This window comes from Trematomus bernacchii, unplaced genomic scaffold (genome assembly GCF_902827165.1).
Source record: "Trematomus bernacchii unplaced genomic scaffold, fTreBer1.1, whole genome shotgun sequence".
Lineage (NCBI taxonomy): Eukaryota > Metazoa > Chordata > Actinopteri > Perciformes > Nototheniidae > Trematomus > Trematomus bernacchii.
This window is the reverse complement of record NW_022987973.1, coordinates 1399133-1419210: the sequence shown is the minus strand read 5'-3', so window position 1 is coordinate 1419210 and position 20078 is coordinate 1399133. Positions and strand designations below refer to the sequence as shown.

The 20078-nt window shown below is 39.4% G+C and overlaps 1 protein-coding gene across 1 annotated transcript; it reads right to left on the bottom strand.

Moving 5' to 3' along the window:
* Positions 1-281: 281 nt before the first annotated feature.
* On the bottom strand, positions 282-18691 carry LOC117471234 (guanine nucleotide-binding protein subunit beta-5b-like). The gene is made up of 13 exons (XM_034116088.1): positions 18621-18691; positions 17177-17327; positions 15036-15147; positions 12686-12822; positions 12552-12593; positions 11602-11678; positions 10400-10532; positions 5952-6095; positions 4982-5073; positions 3728-3776; positions 2764-2860; positions 1954-2120; positions 282-766 (listed from the first exon to the last, which is right to left on the bottom strand). Exons 2-13 carry the CDS (start codon positions 17300-17302, stop codon positions 755-757), a joined length of 1188 nt encoding a protein of 395 aa, XP_033971979.1. The 5' UTR covers positions 17303-17327; positions 18621-18691; the 3' UTR covers positions 282-754.
* Between the last annotated feature and the right edge of the window lie 1387 nt (positions 18692-20078).

Below are 20078 nucleotides of genomic sequence, written 5' to 3'. Positions count from 1 at the left end.
GGATTATGGGATGCTACAATGATCTGTTTGGTGTTTGGAGCCAAACACGTCAGAGACATGTTTTGTATATATCTGAGACCTATAATAAAGAAATGAAAAACAGTATAATAGGGGACCTTTAACATCAGCTGATGTATACCAAACATACATTTGTATCTTATTCTTGCAGAGACATGTCGAGTCGTTTTGATCTGCTTTGGCTCCACCGGCATGAGATTATCAGTGAAGTTGCAAGAATTAAGTAAATTGAAGGTAGAAGAGAAAACAAAGGTACCAAAACATACTTAAAATCTTCTTTTATTTTTCACACAAGAAATGTATCTAAACTGTTGAAGTATATTACACAAGTAAGTGGCTGCTAAAAAACTTCCTTTGGATAATACAACCATTTATTTTGCAGAGTGCCACTGTAACTACAAAAAATACAGTGTGAACACCTATGGTATATTTCTGGACAATCATATTATAATATATTTTATTAAATGATTATATTATCTGCAGGTCTACATGGCAGAGCAGACACATTCTTTACACTATTTTAGCAATAAATATGAATTCATTATCAATCTGTCACCATAAATACCCATCCTACAGTTATGATGCAATGATATCATCTCTTTCAGAAGAGATATTTTAGATTTCTGTGCTTCTGTGTGTTTGTTACACCGAATGTTTATATGTACACTCTCCTGTATTAGTGTTGGCAGTCGTATAATGCTGGTTCTGTCGTCACTGGATCACTGTGACGTCAGCTCTAGGACCAAATCTGCAGGAGAGAAGAGTGAAGAATCATTAGTTATTAGCTTAAAGTTCCCTACTCTTTTTCAACAATATATCATAGGTCTCAGATAAATACAAAACATGTCTCTGAAGTGTTTGGCTCCAAATACCAAACAGATCATTGTAGCATCCCATAAACCCCTCTGTTTCAGCCCTGTTCCACAAGTGCTGATTCTGTAGCTGTAAATGCTAATGAGCTGCTGCTGGCCACGCCCCTCTGAGAAGTGATTGGTTTAAAAAAACACAATGGTGCTCTAGGAGGAGATTCAGTGGATAAGGTGGATCAGGACAAAAAGAGAGAGAATCTTTCAACACAGGGGACACATATGTATTTATAAAAGAGATGGATTTTGCATAATAGGTGACCTTAACACCTTTAAAATGCAATTAATTATTTTTCCAATAAAAAGCAAGTGTAAGAAAACACATGGTGTTAATATGAGGACATGGTCGGCCACACTTTGGCCACCAGATCTTGATTGACGTCTTTCAGTAACAGGTTAGTAGCCCAACATAACCTTTTGAACCATTTTCGAATTAAAATGATCCAACATATATACTGGACTGGACAGTTATAATCCTAAAGAGATTTCACAGCAATTTTCAAATCACAATTATCATTGCCAAAATAATTTGTGACTTACTGCACATTTCCTCTACAAGGACTTTGTTCTTAGTTTTATTTGATTTATTTTAAGTTTTTTGCTATTTTGTCAAAAGTGTGTGGCTTGCTCTTTTAATGTGAAACTTTGTAGGCGGCTGTCCTGGACAGGGCCCCTTTGAAAAATGTATTTTGTATCTCAATGGGAAAAACTCCTGGTTAAAATAAAAGTAAAATACCAAATAAATACACAAAAAGAAAAAGCAGAAGTTATTTAAAATGCATTGGATTAGTTAGCCAGGATTATGGTATGTGGATTATTAACCTCATCATCATCATCCCTTATTTTACATTTTTTAACAGCATGATAAACCCAAACACTGGTATATCGAGACATCCCTAATCCCAACCCTTTTGTCAAATAAGACCAGGTAACATTCATGTGTTCATTTAATTAAAGGAGCTCAATGTAACTTCCTATGTTGTGATGTGATGTGAAAAAACTGGCAAAAACTGAAAATGAACAACAGTGAAGTGGTACATTCATGATGATGCTTTAAAGGGCTGCTGACCCGTAAGGTGTTGTCCCAGGAGGCGGAGCAGAGCGCCGTGCCGTCGGGCGACACTCTCACTCTGCTGACGCGGTTCTCGTGGCCGAACAGGATGGAAGCACGAGTTCCCTTCAACACGTCCCACACATTGATGGTGTAGTCGTTATATCCAGCGAACAGCAGGCGACCTGTGGGGACGAGGGAGAGAGAGAAATGACATGAAACAGGAAGTGGGACATTTGGAAAAAGGGGAAGTAGAGGCAGAAACCAGGTTTGTTAGGGAAGTTGTGTTATCAAGAACGCAATTTCCTTGAATTACTAAAAATAGCTTCATTTATTTAAAACACTGCATCAGGAATTATTCCCAAAACGTTCCCTTAAAAGGTCTCCTATTATACTGTTTTTCATCAATATATTTTAGGTCTCAGATATATACAAAACATGTCTCTGAAGTGTTTGGCTCCAAATACCAAACCGATCATTGCAGCATCCCATAATCCCCTCTGTTTCAGCCCTGTTTCAAAAGTGCTGATTCTGGGTCTGTTACTTTAGATGAAAAAATCGTTATGACATCATAAAGTGGCCAAAATCTGATCAGCTCATTTTCAGACAGGTTTTTATATAAATGGATCAGGACAAAAAGAGAGAGAATCTTTTTTCCTGAAACTTTCAGAATCTCTTTACACAGAGGGGACACATGCTGATGTAGAAAAGACAGGAAAAAGTGGATTTTGCATAATAGGTGACCTTTAAGATGCTTTATGAGTATTGCATACTTTTTACCACACTACCAATGGATGATTTAGTTTAAAGTGCTTCAGAAAACGTTACCACTCAGAGAGAAGTCCAGAGTGGAGGCTCCAAATATCACGCTGTCCTTCTGATAGACGGCCACCTCACGGTCAGCGCGCAGATCAAAGAAACGACACTGAGAGACGAAAACACAGACAGGACACAAACAGTGATTTCACAGTGGACCTTTCAGTACACAGTAGGTAGTATTAAATAATTATAGCAAAAAGGTCAGTCTGGCATAGGATTATATGAAAATGTCCTGTCACAATTATCCTGGCCAAAATAATTGGGATTTACAATGTTTTCCAATGATCAAAATATATATATCACTTTACTGTATACATTTAAAAAAAAAAACTAGTATTATTAATGGACCACAGATTGGACAGACCACTGTTTAGTAAACTTGAAGGGTGCCCTAGATAAATAAATAAAAATAGCAACATTGTGTGAGTCTGTTCTTTCTTTAAACTAGATCCTTATCAAGATGTTGAGCTATTCTCAACAAATGAGAATATTTAAGATTACCAGGATGAGGAAGTTAACCACAATCAACTTTGTGACTAATTTGTATCTCTATAAGAACAAAAAATCCTATCCCATCCCTAGTCGAGATTACTTTTGAGCATGTCAGTACACGTTGTTGTATTTCTATGTATCTGTTTCTGTTGACAGGTGTTGTTCTGTTAGAGTACTAGACTCCTGGTACTAGGATGGGTTAAAAGCAGAGAACAAATGTCACTGTGTGTGCTGTGTGCTCTGCATGTGTGACCATTAAAGAGGGTTTCAGCCCTCCCAATTCTATTCTATTAATAGGTTCACTGAGTCCACTCCTTAATAAATCCTGATAAGAAACTGGTTCAGACACAATAAATCAATCGAATATCTACACATGCACTGAGGACGTCAATAACGACCTTGTGCGGGACACATATTGACACGAGCAACGGAGACATCACAACAAAGTGATAAACAGGTCGAACAGTTGGACGTGACTCACTGTGGCATCGTCTGAGGCCGAGGCAAAAGCGTCTCCACTCGGGTAATACCTGAACACACAGGAGCGTAGAGTTAGAAATCATGCGTCAGAAAGTATCAACAAATATAACTTCTTCACTACTAGTTACCAATGATTCTAAAAAAAACTGAATTTAGACCGACCGCTACGCAAATACACTATTTTGTTCATTGTCAAAGGTTAAAGGCGTCAACCCCCCCAACCCCCCCCCCATTTTTTATTAATTCACTTTTTCTGTCATTGTTAAAATCACAGTAAATAGTGTTTGAAAAATGTGTTTACTGCATGAAGAAGCCCTCTATATCAAAAATAACATCTTCATTAAAGGTAGGGTAGGTAAGAATGGAGAAACCAGCTCGAGTGCGCTAGAATTTGAAAGTACGCAGCCGAAAAAAATCCTTACAGAGCCCCTCCTCCAACACACACGGACGCGCACATGACCAATGAGGGCACGAGATAAGTTTGTGCACAGATGGAAGGCTGACAGGCAGGTAGGCCATCCAGTTATTTTAGCCGGGCCGGGGGCAGATAATTGGTCGTGCTTTTTACAGTACTACGGCTTCCACAGATGACATTTTTTTATGCATTTATTGTCAAAGTATTTAATATATTCATTGCTATCGGGATGTTAAGAGCATTCCATGGAATATAACAAAAAGTGTTTCTGAAGTGAATTACCTACCCCACCTTTAAGTGAGTATTTCTGCTCAATAAACGTGATGAAAGCTGGTCTTACTCTTATATGGAGCAAGATCAAATCTCCCCAATTGAGAAAAAGGAAAATGTGAATGATGCTCATTTATGTTGCAAGTGTTGGCATATTTGTTCCAAAACGGCATCCATTTATTTTTCCAAAAACTCAGAAAAGCTAAATTTAAAAGTAATTTAGACCAGATTCAATTCAGTTCTCATTTGTTTTAGTATTCAACCTAGTTTTCCTAATTTAAAAACATGATTAAGTCAGGACACTACGGTCTCTCATTTAGTGAAAGACGAATAAATGAAAGGGTAGCAGAGCGCCTCAGATGTATCTATGACGTTGGGCACGTGTGCAGAAACACAGCGGTAAAATGCCCTCTTTCATTGTGCATCCTGATGATCTATGGAGGACTTAAAGGTCTCAATATGTATTAGTAGTAGCAGTACGAACCATGTATGACAACATTTAAATGTTATCTTTATCTCATGTTCCATTAATTGATATATATTTATTTTTTATCAAGGAGCTGCACCCACTTCACACAGTTGATGTCCGATTCGTGGCTCTCAAAAGACTGAACGTTCTGTCCAGAGCGCATGTCCCAGATGTTGGACTTCCTATCAGAGCCCTGATAACACACACACACACACACACACACACACACACACACACACACACACACACACACACACACACACACACACACACACACACACACACACACACACACCACACACACACACACACACACACACACACACACACACACACACACACACACACACACACACACACACACACACACACACACACACACACACACACACACACACACCACACACACACACACACACACACACACACACACACACACACACACACACACACACACACACACCACACACACACACACACACACACACACACACACACACACACACACACACACACACACACACACACACACACATTAGAGGGGACAGATGGATAGATAATTTTTAAAAGCATTTTTCCATGTGATCATGTTGCTCCCTCTCTCTCAGATTAGCATGATCCTCCACCCACTTAACACCAGTACTTATGGTGAAGAGACACGTTTATTTTCTATTGGAAGGACTTCCATCTCAAACGTTTTGATTTATGATGACAAACGTTATTGAAAAACCTAAGATATGAGATTGTATATGCAAAATGTTGGGAGTCCTATTTAAAAAATCTACCTTAGCTCAAACTGCTGATTATTCAAAGAGCATATGCTTGGTACAAATTAGATCCAAGTTTTGTAGACTTTGTCAAATTACTTTATTGTAACCTGTGAGTTCCATGGGTATTACAGTAGGCTATTTTGTACCTTTTGAAATGTTGCTCATTGCTCTATTCTAAAAATCTAGTTTCTTTGAAATATCAGTATCAAACTCTAAATAAGTGTATATATGTAACAGATACAAGGTTTTGCAGCATTACATTATACCAAACAGACACATCCACACACTGTGTCTCTCTCACCCCAGAGACGAAGGTGTTTCCTGTCTCAGACGGAGCGAGGTCCAGGGACAGGACATCAGCTGTGTGACCGTGGAAGCTCTGCAGCAGCTGCCCGCTCTCCACATCCCACAGGGCACATGTGCCGTCACCGCTGGAGGTCAGGAGCTAACACACACACACACACACACACACACACACACACACACACACACACACACACACACACACACACACACACACACACACACACACCACACACACACACACACACACACACACACACACACACACACACACACACACACACACACCACACACACACACACACACACACACACACACACACACACACACACACACACACACACACACAATAAAAAAAGAAAAAGACACATAATGTATTATGTTGGAAACTCCACAAATGAAAGATAATTTCTGGATAAAAAATACATGAATAATAATTCTTAAAAAAAGTATTGTTCATGCTCTGAAATAAAATACATTTCATTGGGGAGATGTAGTAGGATTTATTTTTGTAACAATCACCTACGTAGGTTGTTTGTTCTCTATCTGTATGACTTTGGCTTCAGGCTTTGCTTTCAGTTTTTAATTAGAGCACTTAAAACAGAGAAGTGAAATAGCCAAAAATAAACTTGAAATCAAAATGAGGTTTAGTTTAGGTCATTTTGACCTCACTAGCGCGTTCAAAGGATCACACCAGCGTCATCAACATCCGCTCTTTTCTGAGTGCCGACAGGTCGACTACATCTAATGGCAACATACAGTATATGCACTGAAACCAGAACATGCAAAAGAGCTGAAACCATTATTCACAAATAAAAAAGCCATTTCCTCTTTTCAATACAAAGTGAGAGGATGTTCTGTTTATGGTTATCATAACTCTAATTGTGAACTTACTATAAAATATGCAGGTGCAGACACCACAGTGCAGACACACGCACACACACACGACAGAATCCAAAGGTCAGCTCCTCCTCACTAACAGAAACTGTCACTGTGCCTCGTGTATCCACACACAATGTCTAAATGTCAGCGCCTCCTCTGATGAAAACAGATTATGGGCACTTAGAGACACATGCAGACATCAGAGGTCCCTGCTGCTGCTGGATTAGAGACTCCTGCTGGATGACCTCAGGCACACACACACACACACACACACACACACACACACACCACACACACACACACACACACACACACACACACACACACACACACACACACACACACACACACACACACACACACACACACACACACACCACACACACACACACACACACACACACACACACACACACACACACACACCACACACACACACACACACACACACACACCACACACACACACACACCACACACACACACACACACACACACACACACACACACACACCACATCCTGCCTGCACAGCGAGTGAACTCCAGTTTCAACATGAATGCAATTATCAGTAAGCCACAATTACTGACACACACACACACAGATGGGAACCTCTCTGATATTATAGAGAGCCTTTGCATTGGTCTAATTCTGCCCACCACCACCTGCATGTTACCATATATTAAGTCCTTGCAGGGGGTTCAATAAATTACCCAATGATCCTACTGAACGTGTAAATATTGTTTTTTATAAAAGACTCACAACTCAGTTTGTGAGTTTTGATGCATACGATCTGTTTATCTGACTGAGTGTGCTCCACGTTGCTAGGTGGAACACAAAGATATCACTCAGGGATGCAACTAACACTTATTTTCATTTTCGACAAATCTGCTGAATATTTTCTCTATTTATTGATGCATGGCGATATCTTACATTGTTTTTGTAAGTCCAAAGCTACAATATAATCAATTTAACATGTTAAATTAAACAGGAAAGAAGGCTATCTCCATATTTGAGAGGTACAAAATGAGCATTTTCTGTCAATTTTACATTTTCTTTCTCCTGATTGGTCGACTAATTGTTGCGGCTCCATTTATAAAAACGCAAAACTGTATTGTTTGTAGCCTTTATTTAACCAGGTTAAAAAATCCCATTGAGATCAACGATCTCTTTTTCAAGGGAGACCTGCGGTACATTAGTTACACATAAAAACAACAGAAAACAAAAGGACATCACAACATAATTACAGGGGTATACATTAGCAACCTATTTACAGTGACAGGTATCCAATAACATTTCATCCAGCCGTGCTTTAAAATGATGCAAGGGAATCAAAATGCTCAGTTTCAATGATTTTTGCATGGTGTTCCAAGCTAGAGGAGCAGCGCACATAAAAGCTTTAGTACCTAAAACAGTCCTAGCACTTGGCACATGTAATAAGAACACATCCTGGGATCTCAGGCAATAGCTACTTGCCACTCTCCGTGAGATCAAAGAGCATATATAAGTCGGTAGTTTACCCAGCATGGCTTTATATATGAATATGTACCAATGACTGAGCCTCCGAACAGTAAGTGAAGGCAGACCTGCCTTGGCATACAGGGTACAGTGATGAGTAAGTACTTTACAGTTAGTAACAAATCTCAGAGCACTGTGATAGGCGGCATCTAACCTTTCCAGGCAATGGGCAAGTGCATTCATATATATCAAATCACCATAGTCTAGCACAGGTAAAAAGGTCACAGTGACTAGCCTTTTTCTGGCTTCAAAAGAGAAACAGGACTTGTTTCTGAAAAAGAAACCTAGTCTAACCCTCAGCTTTTTAAGCAGATTAGTGACCTGAAGTTTAAAAGTAAGACAATCATCAAGCCAGATACCAAGGTATTTATAACAGGTAACCACTTGGAGTACTTGTCCTTGCATAGTAACAATATCCAAAGCAGTCTCTTGAGTCTTTTATATGCATTCATAACTCTCCTGTTTGCAGACTTGAAGGCTGCTGGAAAATGTAAGTATAGTGAACACAGTTCTTTATGAGCCCTTCATATAGTCCACAGCCCTGATCTATTTGAATGTAAAGTGTAAGAGCTGTGGGCGTCACAGTGTGCATGCGGTGTGTTTTTGTGTGTGAGACGCACAATGACAGAGACACTCAGGAGGAACACATGCATGTGCGTGTCTGTGTGTTAAATGTTCTGCTCTCAGGCCAGGGTACTCCACTCTTTCCTTGATAAAGGCCTCTTTCTCAGATAAAGACCACTCAGTGTCTAATAATACTCGCAGAGAAGAGGACCCCCCCCCCCCCCCCCACAGCCTCTTTCCTGCCACCCCCCAGCCCTGGCACCCATCTCCCCCTCCTCACTCGTTGTGCTCCACTATCTTGTTAACGGCCGGAGGGGAGTAAATGACTAAAGTCAAATATCCGGGCCGCTTCTTTCATGCTCTCCCTTGAGAATGTCCTTTGCTGTCAGGGAGTACAAGGCACAGCCAACAAAGAATACATTTGGACTCCTTAACCTTTAAATAGGAACCGTACAAAAAATGACTCAACAGAATACTAATCCTTAAATACAGTGTAAATATATTATTCATAGTTTTAAAGATTTTTCGGATGATATATATTATTATTGGATGACTCAAATATAAGAATTGGGGAGGAAACAAATAACAAATGGCTCTAATGGTATGAATCCTGCTTAGAGTGTGAGAGGTTGTCGGTTCAAATCACTTTACTGTGGTTTGTTTTCTGTTAGTTAAAGTTACCAGTACAGTAAGGCTGCTTTGGGTTTTAAGACGCTTGATATTAATGATTTAACAACTGCAAAAAGAGCATTCCAGGGCAAAACGTAGCAAATATAAAGAGTAGATTTACCAACCATATCTCTCAGATTCAAGTGAATTTTAGTTCTTCTTATAAATACAAAAAATAAACTATGCAGAATGTATTTAGAATCAAATTTTTCAGTTCCACTTAAAACCACTTAAAGGTCCCCTATTATACTGTTTTTCATCAATATATTATAGGTCTCAGATATATACAAACATGTCTCTGAAGTGTTTGGCTCCAAACACCAAACAGATCATTGCAGCATCCCACAATCCCCTCTGTTTCAGCCCTGTTTCAAAAGTGCTGATTCTCTGTCTGTTACTTTAGATGAAAATAAGGAGCCCCTCCCCACGCCCCTCTGAGAGATATTTGGTTAAAAAGAACTCAATGGTGCTCAAGGAGGAGATTCAGGTGATAAGGTGGTGGGGGTTACCTTGGTTGGTGATTGGCTAATGGTTACAGAAGCCAACAAATCGTTATGACATCATAAAGTGGCCAAAATCTGATCAGCTCATTTTCAGACAGGTTTTTATATAAATGGATCAGGACAAAAAGTGAGAGAATCTTTTTTCCTGAAACGTTCAGAATCTCTTCAAACAGAGGGGACACATGTTTATGTATAAAAGACATGAAAAGGTGGATTTTGTATAATAGGTGACCTTTAAAATACATTACAAAAGTTTAACCCATAAAATGCCCTTGTGTCCAGTTTCTCACAAAGCAGTGAAGAGGGGCTCACCTGCATGTCGGAGCTGGTGAAGGTGCATCCTGAGACGTAGTTGGTGTGCATGGCGACAGACTTCTTCTTTGCATTCAAGTTCTCGCTTTTGTCCAGCGACAGCGGGAACACTGAGCACTTGTTATCCAATCCACTGTTAAAGGAGATAAAAACATTAGAGGTTAGATGAAAGGGCATTCACTTTTTAGTTTAAATCTTAAAACAACACTAATTACACGGGGGTTTTTTATGGTAATGATGGATATAGTCTTATTGATCTGAGATAGACATAGAAATCAGAGGTTACAAACAATAGGCGCTTTCACACCAAGTACTTTTCCCAGGAATAGTTCCCGGGAACTTTTATTTCCTGGAACTATCTAGTAAATCACGTTCACACCAGAATAAGTCCCTGAGGGAGCCGCTGACGTCACTTCTTCTTCTGCTTTGGGTTTACTGGCAGGCCGCAAACAACTTCACGGTGTATACTGCCACCCGAAGTCCCCGGCCGGAAGTCCCCGGAGTTGGGGACTGGCTTCAGTAGAAGCTGCTGGGACTCCAGCAATTTGAAAATACACAACCGGAGAAAATCTGCCACTTCCTTATAGAGCCCCTCCTCCAACACACACGAACGCGCACATGACCAATGAGGGCACGAGAAAATTTTGTGCACAGATGGAAGGCTGACAGGCAGGTAGGCCATCCAGTTATTTTAGCCGGGCCGGCTAAAATGATTGGTCGTGCTTTTTACAGTACTACGGCTTCCACAGATGAAATTTTTTTATGGATTTTTTGTCAAAGCACTTAAGATATTCATTGCTATCTGGATGTTAAGAGCATTCCATGGAATATAACAAAAAGTGTATCTCGAGCCGGTTTCTCAAACTTACCTACCCTACCTTTAAGTACAGTGAACAAAACATATTCCCAGTATAGGATATATTCACTGCTGCTGAGCAACAACAGTAGCATTCACCAGAAATTGTAAAATTAGGTTATATTATACAACACATTAGTGTGAAGTCATTGAAAGGGCAACCAGGGTCATGTCAAGTTTTGATGCTTTTGCAGAGTAACACTTGACTCCAATAAGCTAACATATCCAGAATATATATAATTCCACGTTCATATAAATAACTTTGTATTAAAACAATACAGATATATTTTTTTTCTCAACAGTTTATTGAATGCAGACAATAAAAAGAGACGTTTTCTGTACTCACCCACATGCCACAGCACAACCAGAGGGGGCATACGCACACGCCATTACCCATGTACACGGCAGGTTCAGACCGTGTTCCTGTAACACACACACACACACACACACACACACACACACACACACACACACACACACACACACACACACACACACACACACACACACACACACACACACACACACACACACACACACACACACACACACACACACACACACACACACACACACACACACACACACACACACACACACACACACACACACACACACACACACACACACACACACACACACACACACACACACACACACACACACACACACACACACACACACACACACACACACACACACACACATTACAGGGGACAGATGGATAGATAATTTTTAAAAGCATTTTTCCATGTGATCATGTTGCTCCCTCTCTCTCAGATTAGCATGATCCTCCACCCACTTAACACCAGTACTTATGGTGAAGAGACACGTTTATTTTCTATTGGAAGGACTTCCATCTCAAACATTTTGATTTATGATGACAAACGTTATTGAAAAACCTAAGATATGAGATTGTATATGCAACATTGTGTGAGTCCTATTGTAGTTAAAACATCTACCTAAGCTCCAACTATTGAAAGAGCATATGGTTGGTAAAAATTAGATCCAAGTTTTGTAGACTTTGTCAAATTACTTTATTGTAACCTGTAAGTTCCATGGGTATTGCAGTAGGCTATTTTGTACCTTTTGAAATATCAAATGGACATAGAGGTAAAACTGTAACAAGGTTGGTAGCATCAGTAAATCATTCAATATTGCAAAAAAAATCTTTTAATTATTCTTTTAAGAAAAAACTTGAGCTTTTGATATTTAGCTCTTTAATTAATAGAAGTTATTATACAAAGGAAGTCCCACACCCATCCACACAAAAGCACCACACAGACGTCTACTCACCTTATTCAGAGTGAATGCATCCCAGACAATCACTTTGCCATCCTAGATAAGAGAAGAAAATCCATATTAAAAAATGTAAGAAAGTCTTACAGCCTAAAATGAACATGTGTGTGTGCAGGAGTGTGTGTGTTTACCTGTGAAGAGCTGACTATCCGACGTTTGTCTTTACACCAGTCCATGCACAGCACCTTGTTCCCGTGACCCTTCAGCACACGTCTGGTCTTTATGGCGAGAGCGCCCAGCACCTCCACCTTCTCTGCCACCTGGTTCACTGAAGAAACAGAGCTTCATTCAATACCTTACTATAGTACACATACAGAAATATCATCAGTAAACTCAAAGTGTCTGTCTGTGTTAAACAGAGGTGGGAAGTGTTGGGGAACAATTTGCCCTGCATGTCCTCCTTCGCCCTCTGACGCAGCTGACCAACCTTGAGGAGCCGCTATCTCCCATAAGGAGGGGCTGCCCTAGCATTTTGTTGTTGTTACCAGTTTATGACCGGGCAACTCTCGGTGAGAGATAGTTATTGTTGTGGGACACCTGGAACACATCCTTCTCGGGGTGTAGATGACCCCGAGCCATAAGCGACAACAAATGTGATTCAGTGTCCCTCAGCTTTTTAGTCTATCGATTGAAGAATGTTGATTATTACACTCTGAACTAGTTAAAACATTGAACTACAGAAGGGTTCTTCAGAATTGATTGTGGCATCTCAACCGTGTGGTCAACTCGTGGCCCGTGATATGTCTTGTGAATTCTCCGGCCGAAGCTCCAAATAAACCGTCAGTGTTTGCCATCAAAGCTCCAGCTCTCCTCGTGTCTCTCTGAGTCCTGACTCCAATTGCTTCAGAAGTTTCCCCCACAGGAAGTAGTGGAGTACAAATACTTCGTTACTGTACTTAAGTCCATTTTTCTGGTATCGGTACTTTACTCCACTACTTATTTTTCTGACGACTTTTTACTTTTACTTCTTACATTTTCCAAACAGGCTTGTTACTTTAGTTTGAATGTGTGTTTGGTGGCGTTATTATTATTTAGAGTCATTGCGTGCCTGTTGATTTGAACACGATCCGTGTATCCATCCACTTTGTCATGGTGCCGTTGTTCAGCATGGAAAAATTCAATAGCTAACAATGACATTATTGTTCTATTAATATAAAGGGAGGTCAGGTACTCTTTAAAACAGCTGGTAGTTATGGGTACTTTTTACTGAAGTACATTTCAAAGCCTCTTTACTTTTACTTGAGTAAAGAAGTTTAGTCAGTACTTCTACTTTTACCAGAGTATTTTTAAACACGAGTATCTGTACTTCTACTTGAGTAAAGGATGTGGGTACTTTTGCCTTCTCTGGTGTTAAATCATTTTATAAGATGCTACATTTATAGTAAAGATGTTTGAACGTGTTAGCAGCATATAATGTCTCTGCGTACAGTAGAAGCTAATTTGAACTATTTTCTAAACAGCAGGCAGGCTAATCTTTGAAAAAAACATGATCTTTCAAAGGTTTTGTGTGTAAAGTAGTTGTTCTGAAAAGTAAATAGTTCAAAGTTAAATATATGCATACTGCTTGTATTATTCATATTAATCACTTTCAGTTGCTTTTATTTAACTATACATACTATTTCATATTATTTATTGTTATTTTTAAGTGTTTTATTTACCCATCTTCACATTTATAATGGTTTTTGTTTTATACATGTATTCAATTTACTGTATTGCTTAGCGATGTAAACAAAACACAAGGCTCCATGATAGAAATAATCTAAATCTTACTAAGAATAACAGCAATTATCATCAGCAAACTCAAAGTATGACTGCTAAATGGTGTCTTCCTGTGCTTCATCATTTTATAAGATGATACATTTATAGTAGAGATGTTTAAACGTGTTAGCAGCATTTAATGTCTCTGCGTAGAAGCTTATTTGACCTACGTTATATGCCAGGCAGGCTTCTGATAGCAAATAAAGATAGGAACACTTATTCTAGGGAGTATATGGAGACCTTCTGTTCCTGCTTCAGTATTAAATGTGCACATGCTGCAAATATGGGTACTGATTTTAATATTATTATCTGTTTAAACCTATTTTTATGTTATTTCTAAGTGTTTTATTTTCCATTCTGGCTTTCTATTCATGTTTTAATTAATACATTTATGTATCCTATGTCCATTTTACTTCATTGTTTAGCATTTATTGCACGTAAAGAGCTATACAAATACATATTATAATAACAAAAAATACTTCAAAATCTTGCAGAAGCATTTAACAGTTCTTAAGTTATTATATTTAGTTAAACATCCCACCACGATTGTGCACAATCTAATCCTCATCACTAAACAGACACAAAAAGGCTATACTTAAAATAAGAGCATGCCGTTAGCTTTTTATGTAAACAAAACCTAATGCTACATGTTAAAACGAAGAGTTATGCGGTTTTAGGTGCAGTGTACAGCAGGAGTAAAGGTAGTTTTTATCGGGCACTCACACTCGATGTCGCTGAGCTTCCCCCGCTCCTCCTCGAGCTTCTTCTTCAGAGTCTCGCTCTCCTTCTTCAGGCTCGCGACCGACTCTCCCGCCGTGAGCCCCGCGCAGGCCATCTTTGAGAGAAACAACGCACACTGTTAGAGGGAGACGACGAGGGAGACGAAGGGTGGAGAAACTCTGCAGAAACAGCCAAATGTGACGAATGCTTTTTAAGGGATTTGGAAAGATTCGCCTAGAGACTGTGATGCTGCGCCGGCCGCGCGTGTCACTCTCTCTGACAGCTCGCGCTCTGTTACAGTCTCCCCCCCTCCTCCTCCCTCCTCCTCCCCCTCTATCCTCCATCCTCCACATTCAGATACATTAACAGGCACCACACGCATTTGGAGACACTGCTGCAGCATTGGTCTTCCACATTATCCCAAAATTAAATCATTTTATGTATGTATCGCTTTTCTGACCATTGAGCATAATCATATAGCCTTTTTAAAATTATTTTTAAGTCTTACACCCCACTGCTGTGTTTCGTAAATTGTAGCAATTGTACTAATTGTGTGTGAACCAATCTTTAGTTATATACATGTCAAAAAAGTTGTTATACTGTGCCACATTAATATTGACAAACATATCAAACAAATACATTGTGATTATTATAATTTAAAACAGAGATTACATTTTTGCTCACTAATGAAATTGCATAATTATCAAGTTGCCCTTTTCTGCAGGTAAGGATTTCAACTGTAGCATTTTGTGTGAAATTAAAATCATTAATGCATTGATACAAACAAATAGTTCCTTCCAAAGTAAAGCATATTTATATTTGATTGACAATAATGTCAAAGGGATTATTATTTAATTAAATCTAAAATACCTTTGACAGAGAACACATTGTCTGCATTTGTAGATTTAAAGTTTATCTTCAAATGATGAGGAATTTTAATCACAATTATTATGTAACTTGCTATTTTTCTACAGCTATTCCACACTTCAATCAATTTTCTTTGAGGTAGCACCCAGTAAGTTGTTGACAAAAACACAGATCAGGAAATCAGTTCATTCTCATCATTGCCCAATACTCACAAAATACAACTTGTTGAGCTGGGAAAATGTAATGAGATGCAAATGCTTGCCTCATGTACAAAATAATACACAGCCTTACCTCACCTCCGCTCAGACATTTTATCACCATACGCACACCTGTAACTAGGTCAACAAGAGCTGCAACAAGAGGAGATTGCGTTGTTCCATTAAGGAAGAGTTCATTCAGCCAATCTTCCTTTTCTTTTAAAGCTGCACAACAGTGGAACTCAGTCCCAGTAACGATTAGAGAACAAAACACCTGCAGTTTATTCAAATCTCATTTAAAAACATGGTTAGTGGAAAATCAGCTCTGTCAACACTGACACAATCTGCACTTTACAACGCTCCGTTTGTACACATGTGCCTTGACCTGTTGCTATCTGTGTGCTTTGGGAATATGTATTTTCGTTTTGTTTTTATGTTTTTATAGATGCTTTTATCATAATATAAGCATCTATGTTGAATGTTATTTTACTGATTGTATTTACTTGTCATTTGAAGTGACGTTTTTTTTTAGGATAACTTTCAACATCTGTCCAGGGACTGCAGATGAAAAATAGCCTGTTGGCTAACTCTGGCGCATTTACAGAAATGTTAATCAATGTGCACTGTCCCTGTCAAATAAATAAATAAAAAAGGAGGGGGTTCAATAGCATGCATCTCTCTCTTCAAGGACCCCATGACTTCCTGTGTGACTGTGTTTGAGTGTGGGTGTGTTGAAGCGACACTAAAACAGCTGCATGTCAAAAGGTGCTGCTGAGCGTCAGTGCAAAGTGTTAGTGTGATCCTCATCAAGTAAAGATACCCTTCAAGTGTAGAAGCTTTGCAACTGCATGCCTTACATATTGCTGTTATACCATTATGTTCATGTGTAAACATAAAAGCACGATGCAGGTATTTTAGGGACAAAGGGTTGGGTTTGTAGGGATTTCATCTATTTTACCCACTTTTCAGTAAATACATATCTTCTTATAATTACATCCAAAGCAGTGTTAGAGGCACTGCATACATTGGTCCAATCTGCAATGAATTGGCAGCTGATGAGAAACCTAAAGGAAAACGTACCACTTCCACGCAGAAGGAGCAGTAGTTGATGGCCTCGGTCTTAATGTAGATGTTCATGAGAGGACTGGCTTTCCCGCAGCACTCGCAGGGGCCAAAGGTGGCCGCCACGAACGTCTGGTCACACATGGCTGCAGATGATCAGCAACACACCCTGTGGAGAGAACACAACACACACACACACACCCACACACACACACACACACACACACACCACACACACACACACACACACACACACACACACACACACACACACACACACACACACACACACACACACACCACACACACACACCACACACAAACACACACACACCACACACACACACACACACACACACACACACAACACACACACACACACACACACACACACACACACACACACACAAGTTTATTCAGGCTCTTGAATTCAGCACCCTGCAGTGATCACTTTGTGTGTGTGTGTGTGGTGTGTTGCTGTGTGTGTGTGGTGTGTGTGTGTGTGTGTGTGTGTGTGTGTGTGTGTGTGTGTGTGTGTGTGTGTGTGTGTGTGTGTGTGTGTGTGTGTGTGTGTGTGTGTGTGTGCATGTGTGTTTGTTATGAGATAAGAAGTTGGTAATCTACCCGGTCTGATCCCTCTGAGCTCCAGAGGAAAGTAGTGCAGCACAGCTATTCTGGGAACTGCACACGTCCAGTTCACTCTTAAAAGTATAACAGAGTCTAAAACCAAATTACAAATGTACATGCACCGTACCATTAATTGGAGCTGTAACTTGTTTTATAATTGTAATTTCCCCAAATATAAAGCAACATTAGCAATTTGAACTCAAACGTATCAATGACTCTTGACTATCAATGCTTACAACTAAATTCAACCTTTAGGGTCACGTTAAATAAACAATATTTGACCTTTCTTCTATGTTAATTGATTAGTTTGTGGTCTTGCTCAATGGTGATGTCTTTAAATTACTTGTCTCTTTTTCCCTCCAAAAACGCAAAGATGATCAGTTTAATATGATATAAAACATAAGCTGAAAACTATTTTGTTCTGCCATTTCTGCAAACAAAATGACTTTTGTACGTCTCTTGTTTGTTTTTTGATGGCACCTTAAAAAAAGGAGTAGCTCTACTCATCTCATTGTACCTATATAATGACAATAAAGGACTCTATTCTAGTCTATTCTATTTAATGAGTACTCAATTATAAAATGTTTATTATTTCTACAGCTCCGAACATAAGTGACAGTTGACAGGCTGTTATTGAGGTAATCGTCATATTGTTTTTGTACACAATTATACAGAAAATACGTTTGCAAAAATATGCCAAACTCATTCAGGCAGTTCTATCATAAGATTATAACTCGACTGCACAGCAGATTACATCACATCAATCCAAATGTAAACACAACACACACCAACATTATTTCCACAAAAAGCAGCCATATCAATGATAACATCTTACCTTACAAGAGAATATGTTCCTCTTCTGTGCAGTAGGTATTTGCCCGTGGAGAACTAAGTTGAGTTTTCCAGTGAAGAGGATTGTCAGAGAGCAGTAAGCTTCTTAGTTTAGTGTTTAAGCTGCGACTCTGCAGCATTACCTGCCAGGCCCGCAAAATTACATTTACAGCCTAATCCTGTACAGATTATACATTTAATTGAAAAAACAAACAACTTGAAACTGGCTGATGTTACATTGCACAATACATCACTTCCTTTTTTGTAATACAAACTAGAAATGAATTGCTTGTGAAATCTGAAATAAATGTGGATATTGTATTCATGTTATGAGACAGTCGTATACAATGTTCCATGTTGTTTTCAGATGTGTTGTTAGAGCCATTTTTTGTGTTGATAATAAATGTATTATTTTCGAATTAATTTAGATCTTAATATATTCTTTCGATTTATGAATTAGTATTGAATGAAATATTCAGTGAATAGTTTTGATTTATTGTGATCAATCAGCTGCTATATAAGGATGGGGTGGGACCGGGTGGGACTGAGCCTCAGCGGAAATTGTCTCCAGCACGGAATGGGGAATCGGTACAGTCCTTGACCTCACGTTACACTGATCATTTTTGTTTAATTCAATGGAAGAAGTAAATAAATCCGCCAGAGGAAGGCAAAGAAATCAGCGCCTACAGAGTTTTATTTGGACTGTTTTTAACGTGCGAGTCAAGAAGCGGAGCCCTGTTAATGTGGCACAGTTTTAAATATCCTACAAGAACGAGCCACAACATGTGTACTCCCATTAAATGTAATCTATTACATGAAGCTCTGATTATCTGCAGTCTTGTGTGGTCAGTGAAAGAAAACAAAAACATTTTAAGGAAATAAAGTCAACACAAAGCTTTTCAAATGCTGCCAATGCAGTTCATTTAACTCACTTGTTTGTACTACTCAAGGAATCACATTTTCTGAACAAGGCCTGTTACGTGCCGCAGTTGGTGCTTTTGTGTGTGTGCTTTTGTGTGTGTGTGTCTCTCTCTCCCTGATTGTCTCCAGGTGCAGCCTCTCCCCCAGGTGCTCCCAATGCCCAATCAGGGCCTCCTTAAAGGACCTGAGGAAGGATGCAGTGGCCTCTCTCCTTCTCCTCTGGCTGCATGTGTGCAGCATGTCTCTGTCTCTGTGTGAGGCCTGTGTTCTTGTGAATTGTTAGGAAATGTGCTCCAGTTTACCTTTTTGTGTATTTTAGTTTGTTTTGCAAGTTGGCTGTTGAGCCCTTTTTCTTTTGTCCATTAAAACCTCACTTTGTGGCTTCAGTAGACAGTTTCCTCTCCTCTTTCTCTCGCCCGGTTATTTAGGTGTTTTGTCACTTCCCTTTGTACCCCTAGTTTAGGAGGGAACGTAACACATGGGGGCTCGTCCGGGATATTTGAGACAAGGAGTGAGTATTTGTTTGTTGTGTAGTGTTGAT

What these genes read in the sequence shown, in the direction of transcription:
- LOC117471234 (XM_034116088.1), bottom strand. Translation starts at nt 17,302, where the DNA reads ATGTGTGACCAGACGTTCGTGGCGGCCACCTTTGGCCCCTGCGAGTGC. An exon ending in GGTTGTGCTGTGGCATGTGG is followed by an intron (nt 10,533 to 11,601) that starts GTGAGTACAGAA and finishes CTCCTTTAACAG; the next exon opens with TGGATTGGATAACAAGTGCT. An exon ending in CGGCCTCAGACGATGCCACA is followed by an intron (nt 2,861 to 3,727) that starts GTGAGTCACGTC and finishes TTCGTCTCTCAG; the next exon opens with TGTCGTTTCTTTGATCTGCG.